Source organism: Lactuca saligna, chromosome 6 (assembly GCF_052625555.1).
Source record: "Lactuca saligna cultivar CGN05327 chromosome 6, ASM5262555v1, whole genome shotgun sequence".
NCBI classification, from domain to species: Eukaryota; Viridiplantae; Streptophyta; class Magnoliopsida; order Asterales; family Asteraceae; genus Lactuca; species Lactuca saligna.
Window position 1 is genome coordinate 13,365,456 of NC_136422.1, and position 8,663 is coordinate 13,374,118.

General features: G+C 35.5%; 1 protein-coding gene across 2 annotated transcripts; it reads right to left on the bottom strand.

The window, feature by feature from the left end:
- Window positions 1-267: 267 nt before the first annotated feature.
- On the bottom strand, window positions 268-3,722 carry LOC145000794 (NAC domain-containing protein 82-like). 2 transcript variants are annotated; one of them, XM_078960073.1, is made up of 5 exons: window positions 3,576-3,722; window positions 2,677-3,062; window positions 1,236-1,513; window positions 727-1,146; window positions 268-634 (listed from the first exon to the last, which is right to left on the bottom strand). In XM_078960073.1, the coding sequence occupies exons 2-5, from the start codon at window positions 2,831-2,833 to the stop codon at window positions 434-436; spliced, it is 1,056 nt and encodes a 351-aa protein (XP_078816199.1). In that variant the 5' UTR covers window positions 2,834-3,062; window positions 3,576-3,722; the 3' UTR covers window positions 268-433. The 2 variants fall into 2 exon arrangements, with proteins under 2 accessions (XP_078816199.1, XP_078816198.1); XM_078960072.1 differs by having other exon boundaries at window positions 268-637.
- Between the last annotated feature and the right edge of the window lie 4,941 nt (window positions 3,723-8,663).

Here is an 8,663-nt window from a genome sequence, read left to right on the forward strand (position 1 = left end):
ATTTATCTTAGCTAATAATCGTATTTAGAGTAATAAAACATGAGAAAATGAATCTGACATGTATTTAAAAGGGTCAGATTTCAGATATTCGTTTTCACTCCGCAGAAGCTTCTTTGACATTCACTCTTTGAAGATCCAATCCCGAAGAACAAGTTTGCAGAGGGTATTGCCGACTCATTGAAAATTGCCAAAATATCCCTTGAGAATTGAAAAGTAAATCTCTTGGCTTTCTCAATAACTTATAGGTTTCAACCAAACATCATAATATAATAGAAAGAAACATATTTATTGAGGAAATCCAAAATATACAAAGAAAGAATCCAGCAAATTTAAAGCCATAAATTAGGCCAAACAGTCAGAGTCATACATTGGCCACCAAATAACAAAAACAGCTTCAGTCAGGATTAGGAATCATCATCCAAAAACCATCCCTTCAATCAACACAAAATCTTCCCAGATCAACATCAAGATCATCAGCTCCCATCATCATGCCCAGTGTGTACTCACTTCCATCAGTCTCAAACCTATTTAATTCAGCTCCTACAAAGTCATCCAGATTAACCAAGTTCACCAAGTCACCAAAAATACCTTCATCTTCATTGGGTCCCAATCCCACGCCTTTGACTTCAACCCCCTGCTGCATGCAAACAATACAAATATGATCAATCTACAAACACAAGAAAAAGCAAAATCACCATTTTACCCTTCCTAGATCAAAAGGTTTACCTTGTCTTTCTTGTTGCTATTAAGGCCACCAGTAGGCACCCCCAAAATCGAGGCTAGGTCTTCATAAAGCATGACATCATCATCATTGCCAGGTGTATCCATTGCATTTGCAACAGCAGATGGACCAGGTTCGGTTAGGGTACATGTACTTTGAGGTAAAGTCTTGTTTATTGTAACTGCTGGACCTTTCTGCTTGTAATTTACAGTCTCATTTGCAGAATATGTGACTGTAGATGAACCTGGTTCAGTTAAAGACAGGGTGAGTGGGCCCTTCTGCTTATAATCCAGTTTGTTTGTGGGCCCAGAACAGCTTGCCACGTCATCATCCCACTCCTCTTCATTAAACGGTGCACCATATTGTGCACCATTTTTCGGCCCTGCACCCTCTTTCTCAAAGATTTTACACAGCACATACATATCCTGAAATACAATGTGTTAAAACATTATAATATAACCATTAGTTTTTGCTAAATTGGAGAGATATAAACTGAACAACCCTAATAAAATACCTGAACAACGCCTTCATCAGCTAACTTTTGATCTTCCATATTGTATTCGTGCATGACCCAGTTTGTTCTTTGTCCATCTGATGCAGTTTTTAGATGAAAAACCAGAGTCTTGATTCTTGCTACAATTCTTCCTTTGTATTCAACCTTCCTGTCTTTCCCAGTGGCTTTCCAGAACCCAGATTCAGTTGCCCGGTTTAATCGGGCCCCACTTGAATATTTTTTTGATTTCGGACAAAAAAAGAACCACTCCAAGTCTCCACTTTTTAATGAGGATTTATCTGAAGATTCCAGCAGAATAAATTTATAAGGAAAAAAAAAAAGAAATATAGGCAAAAGTTATGCAGATATAAGTTTGGTTAAGAGATAAGACAATGCACAAAAGTAGTTAAATGATTAAGATTTGGATGATAGATGCCATATCTATATTTTGGGTGTGTATTTAGCCATTGTTTAAAGTTTCTAATCACTACAAACCAATGTATTGTATGATGCTTTATTGTTTTATGAAAATAGCATGGATTGGACATTTGAAATTTGTATAAGATGTTTGAGATTAATACCCCTTATGCTTTTTTCATGTTATGTTTGGTTTAAGGAGTTTTAAGAATTCAGGATTCCTGTTATTCCTTTTTCTAATGAAAGTACATTGTTTCTGGATGTTATAGTTGGTATCAGAGCATATGTTTTAGCAAATTAGATATTGCTTTGCTACCTAGGCCTAAACAAAATAGTGCAAGTATAAGCACCTATGTAATGATGTTGTGCCTAAGGTTAAACTATGACAACGTTAAAACTACGTTATGATGTTGAATACTCCTATGGAAGTAAATGATAATATGATATTTAAAGGTGATGTAAATGAATGAGAACAAGGGTTAAATTGTAAGTATACATTGTGATATGATTTGGAGATGATCTATCTTACCTTATGTTTACAGTGACATAATGAGCTGCATTGTATGTTGATTATGTATTTTTTACTATTTAGTTAATTCTTTTTGTCAATAAGTCAGGTTGGGCAAAGAATACTTATATGTAAGTAAATATAAAGATCACTTCTTAGATAAAGATCAGAAGAGAAGTACTAAGGAAAACAATGAAGGGGCTAGCAGTTTATGATGATCAAGCAGTTAGTGTGTATCATTTTTTTATGTAGAAAATACCAAAGGGATTTGAGTATATGAAGAAAGAAGGATGTTACATGTTGTTTGGAAAAAAAATTGCATGATTCTTTTACTAAAACAATATAAAATGTTTATAAGGAAACTACAAAAATAGCATTAGATGATTTAGCATACATTGTGCTATGTTAGGACTTAGGAGGAAGTTGTAGGTAAAGTGTATGTATGTAATGATGCAGAATGCAGGAAGTAGAGTTACAAGTGTCTGCGAATGATCCTATAAAGCATCTGCAAAGTTTGTAATCAAGAAAGATTAATACCTGGAAGATCCCAGGGACTAAACTCATAAATATTGACCTCAGCAACAGCATTGACAATGATTCTCTTCCCCAATAACTTCCTCTTCAAATAGTACATTACCAACTCATGATCAGTAGGATGAAACCGAAACCCCGGAATGAGAGATGATCTTTCCATTGAAACAAAAAACTAATGAAATGTTCAAAAATCAATATCTTATGGAAACCAATAAATCTTTTGCTTAAATAACTAACTAGCAAACAACAAACACAAAATTCTTAATCGTTATCAGGTCCAATGGCGGAAAAATATCCACCCAAAGCTTCCCAGTCTTCCCCGGTTCATCAAGTGCACACGAGAATGTAACCACTTATGTGCGCAGGAGGTGGCAAAAGACATTTGTTTCCTGTATAGAATAACTATAGATTAGAAGAACAATCAAACCCCAGAAGATAATAATAGGACTCTTGCTTCCATGAATGTCCCAATTAGTACGCTAAACATAAAAAGATCGGATATAATTTGAAACAAAAAACCAACACTAGAGTTGAGTTTTAGTAGTGTTAATCTGAAACAAGTGTAAGAAACCAGACAAGATCGGAGTTAATTTACAAAAAAGAACTCAAATCAACTTTGAAGTCGAGAACACTACCACGATCCAAACCAAAAGTCAACGAAAACCTAAATCTTGGAAACGTAGTGTAATTTCAGTACAAGATTCACAGAAACCCTAGATTATAGAAGTCGGTCGAGTGGAATAACCCTAACGTTGGACGCGAATAACCCAGAGACAACAAATAATCGTAACTGATACCAAGAATAAAAAGAATTTAATTTACCAAGGTTGCAGAAGAGATTGAAAAGAACAGGATTAACGATAGGGATACAAATAAAAAGAAAACGCAGAAAGGTAGCTTACCGGAGAAGGATAGGGATGCGGGTGGCGCGAGAAATTTGGAGGAAGCAGTGTGGTGAATGTGAGAGGTACGAAGGGGGGGAGCTTGGAGGTTTTATGGAATGACAGTATACCTGGCCCAGCCCACGCGTATTCCACTTGGTTTTGGGCACAAATTAACCAAATCAAGTGATAATTGCTTGATTAGAAAGGTTGTTTACATAAAAGTTTCAAGCTTTTTAAGCTTTTTTTTCTTTGATTAAAATATTTTTTTATATAAAAATGGGTTTAATTTATGGTTGATTTTTCAAATAAGGATAAATAGGCAGTTTTTTGTACCAATATTGGTAATGATATGATTACATGTCAAACATATGTGTACTTTGTAACGTCGTGAATTTAATCCAAAATTTTCATTTTTAAATAAAGGTGATCATGCAAATCTTATTCCCAAAAAGTATGATTAAGCATTCATTTGTTATGAAAAAAGATGATCAAACCATAGTAATATAATGATAGTAAAATCAAATCAGCAAAAGTCTCCAAAACATATTCATGGATACGATGCAATCAAACCATGCCCTTCCCGTTGCAGCCAAACACTTGAAAACATTAAACTTAAATGATTAATCGCAAATCTTAGTGAGTTCTTCAAGATACCACACATCCAATATGAATGTTATGATTCAACCATAGTCTTACAACCATTTTTGGTACTACAGTCTCACTACGTCTTTCCTGTTATGACATCACCATAGTCTTTCATGCAAGTATTATGGACCTATAGTCTTTCATACAAGTTTTATGGGCCCCATAGTCTTTCATACAAGTGTTATGGCCCACATAGTATTTCATGCAAGTGATATGGTCGCCATGGTCTTTCGTACAAGTGTTATGGCACCGATACTCTTCATATAGAAGGCCACAAAGACAATCTAACATATCATGAGTCCATGAAACCTAGTATCCTACATAGTATAGTGAGAAAACTCATATGATTCTAGTAACAGAACTCAACAGTGACCTCTACAAGTGGACCAGTTATCACAAACCACCTAACCCTCAATTGAGACCAAAACTCAGTCCAACACTCAAATCCATTAAAATTTAACCAAAACTTATATCGATAAAAAAAAAATCAATGGTCAAAGGCTATCCGCGGTGAAACCCAACTCTTGGTCATGAAGCTACCACAAAATGTCAAAACAGTCTCAACTCAAAACTCGTGTCACGACCCATCATTGGTCATGTCCCAAAATCTGAGGCAGAATCATCTTTCCATTAAGTTCTTAATACCTTATGACTAAGGCTTTAACTTTTCAGATCAGATCGAAATAATGACATAATGGATAAAATTTCCAACTTTATTCATTTGCATGCCTAAAACACAACCATTTCTAAACCTAAGTCTAAAATTCGACCAAAATGATACAATCTTCATGCATGGTCAAATGGGAAGTTGGTCACACACACAATGCACCACTAAGGGTCCAAAATAATAGTCAAAACCATCTATCAACCTGGAATTATCCAAACTCTAAGGAATCAAGAGGAAAAAGGACCCATTAAGCTCAAAATACTAAACCTAGCATGGAAAAGCCTTAAAGGTAGGATCTTGATGACTTATAGAGCACAAAGAGATGATAAGAAAGCTTATATTCTCTAGATTTAGCTTTTAGTGCACCAAATCTTCTTGTTTCTTCCTCAAGCTTCACCAAATTGCACCAAGAACACCAAAATAGGATGAGAGCGGCTAGGGTTTTGCGAGTTAAAATTTCTAGAGGTTTTTAGTCACAAATGAGAGAAATTCTTTGAGTTAGAGTCTTTAAATAAGGCTTAAGGCTCGATATCATGGGTTGGGCTTTTTGCAACTTTGCAACGCGACCTATACTTAGTCATGTCACGACTTACAACATGGCATGTGTCGCACGTACATCCAAGTACGTGTCGCAAACTAGGGGTTTTCCCATAAATCCTCTTCTCTTAATTTTCTTGCAATTACCAAATAACACGTCTAAAAACTTGTGTTACAACTCTTCCCCACTTAATTGATTTTGTCCTCAAAATTCAACTTCACAAATAACTTAAGTTACTCCTCACGTATTTCCTCGATGGGTTTTCCAAGCCAACTCATAATTTAGTTTGAGTTGTCACCACAATCCTGTTGGATTATATGTTTAAGCCCATAACTATAATTTGTATGTACTTGACCCGATAGTAGCATTGTCCTTTTGGGTTGCCTTCACTATAGCAATTTAATAGGATGGATTTTTGAGAAAGAGGTTATTTGTGATTTATTAATATATTATATGAATAATATATTAATTAAGAAATCATATTATTTAATTTGTATTGATCAAGAATTAATTTGAAATTTATTTAGTGATCAAAAGAGACTAATTAAAGAATTCTCCCCCTAGAAAGTAGCACCTGTGTCTTGAGGTTATTTTGCAGTGGACGGCTATTGAGGCATGTCTTTCTCAGCATCATCAATAGTCTTATTAAGTTCATCGACTTTATTATCCGCTGCCTTAGCTTCATATGTGATAGCTTTCTCAGGTTCATCAAAGAGTAACATGAACTCTTCATAAAGGTTGGACATAGGAATTATAGTTGGACAAGGTTTAGGAAAGATTTCCTTGATCTGACTTTCATTCGACTGAATTCACTTTAGATAACTGTCGTCAAACGTGACATAGTAGGTCTCTTCTATCTTCTTTGAGCATTTGTTGAGAACCCTATATGCCTTGAATGTTAGTGAATATCCCAAGAATATACCTTCATCAGCTTTCACATGGAACTTGTTCCATTGTTCTTTGGAATTAAATATGAAACACCTGGAGCCAAAAACGTGGAAAAACTTAATGTTAAGTTTGCGATTATTTATGATTTCATAAGGAGTTATTGAGAATCGCTTGTTTAGGATGGATCGATTTTGGGTAAAGAAAGCGGTAGCTATCGCATCAGCCATGCAAACATTAGCATGGTTCATGCAGTTTCACATAAGGAACGGTTTCGTCTTTCGACTACGCCATTCTGTTGTAGAGTCTTGGGAGCAGAAAATTTGTGTGTGACTCCCTTTTCAGCAAGAAATTCTTCAAACGCTTGGTTTTTGAATTGTAACCCGTTGTCGTTGCGAACGTTGCGAACTAGCTTTCGTAGTTGAAGCTCGATTTGCTTAATAAAGTCCTTGATCTTTAGCGTTGCTTTAGATTTCTGCTTAAGAAAGAACACCCAAGTGAAACGTGAAAAATCATCTACAATTACTATGTACTTACTACTACCAATGCTTTCAATAGTAGAAGGCTCACAAAGTTCGATGTGTAGAAGTTCCAAAGGTTCGATGACTTTCATGTTCACAATAGTAGGATGACTTTTTCTACTTTGCTTTCCCATCTCATAGGCTGCACACAAATGATCCTTGTCGAATTTCAATAAAGGAAGTCCTCGCACATGATCACCAAGAACGAGCTTGTTGATGTCTTTGAAGTTTAAGTGCGAAAGACGCCTATGCCATAACCATATTTCGTCTAAGTGAGCTTTTGTAAGCAGGAAAATGAAAGGCTTTCCTCATATCGGGTTTAGATTCAGTGGATACATTTCACCCTTTCATTGTGATTTTATAAGAACAGTCTTGGATTTCTTTTCAACGATTTCTGATCCTTCATCATCAAATGACACTTTCAATCCGGTTCCTACCACCAACTACGAGACACTGATTAGGTTGTGTTGCAAGCCTTCAACATAAGCCACTTTATGAATAGAGAATTCCCAATTCGTATCTGCCATCCTTCTGAGCCCTAAACTCTAGCAGTTCCTCTTTTCTTCCTGTCATGTGACGTGAATAACCACTATCGATGTACCATTCTGTGTCTAACTGTTCGTCACGAATAACCTGCAAAATTTAAGCAGATTTAGGAACCCAAAGTTTCTTGGGTCCTTGTGAGCCTTTCGCATAACTAGGAAAAGTAATATCAAGATCAACCATATATGTTCGTTTTATAAGAGTGATTTCATCTTTTCATTTGATGGTGAAAACTTTGATTTTGTTAACTTTTGAGTTAGTTTCTTTACAATCAAAAGTTTTATTCTTATTGTCAGCTTGATTCTTGATGGCCTCCTTTTCAGCTTCTTTAGGGTTAGCATTTGATTTCTTAGTTGGAGTTTTCGGCTTTGAAGAAAGATTTCCCTTTCCTTTGACATTATGAGTTATAAACTTCGTGGATTGAGAGTGATAAGGCTTTGGTCTCTCCTTTTTTTTTTTTGCTTTGAGAAGAAGGTTTTTGGAGTCCCTTTTTGCTGAGAGTCTCTTAGACTATGGGAACGACAATGAGAACACTGATTGGAGTTCACTTACGAAGGAGCTTTCGCTTTGTGGTTCATTCTCCTTTCGTGGCGAACATAATCTGAATTTTGAGATTGCCAAAATTGTTTCCTTTCAATTAGATTTCTTCTATATCTATCATTCCTTTGTCGTTTTTGGTCAACAAGTTGCTTTGATGACTTGTGAATGTTCACCTTTGGATTCAATTTTCTCACATCGGGTTCGCTCTTCACTAGGTTAGGTTCGCTGCGAACCTCCTTGGTACCACTTGGGCTACCTTTTGCAAATGTTGAGTGATTATTTAAGGGTTCGACCATGTATCTCCCTTTGACTTTCCAAGAAGTTCTTTCAGATAAACCAATGTTTTTTTCAGCATTATCTATGGGAACTGACCAAAAGTGTACATCCGTTTTTGTTGTCTTCGTCGATAATTGTCTTCAGCTCGACGGTTTGATTTTCGGTTATTCCATTGACTTTGAAAACTTGATTTGGAATTGTTTGAACTTTTGGAAAAACAGTTTCTTTTACTTTCAAAATTTCAAGTTTGTTTTGAACAACTCTTGGGAACTCAACAAAAATTTCAGAAATAAGAGCTTTCACAGGTTAAGATTCAATTTTAACAAATGTTGAGCAGTCAACCACATCCTCTACAGAAATGTACTCATATCATTATCCTCATCGAATTTAGAAGTGCTTTCCACATTTAATTTATTTTCTGAACTCAAGTTGGCATTCAATGAATCAAATTTTTGCACAGTATCATATTTGATCTACTTTTTATCATTTTC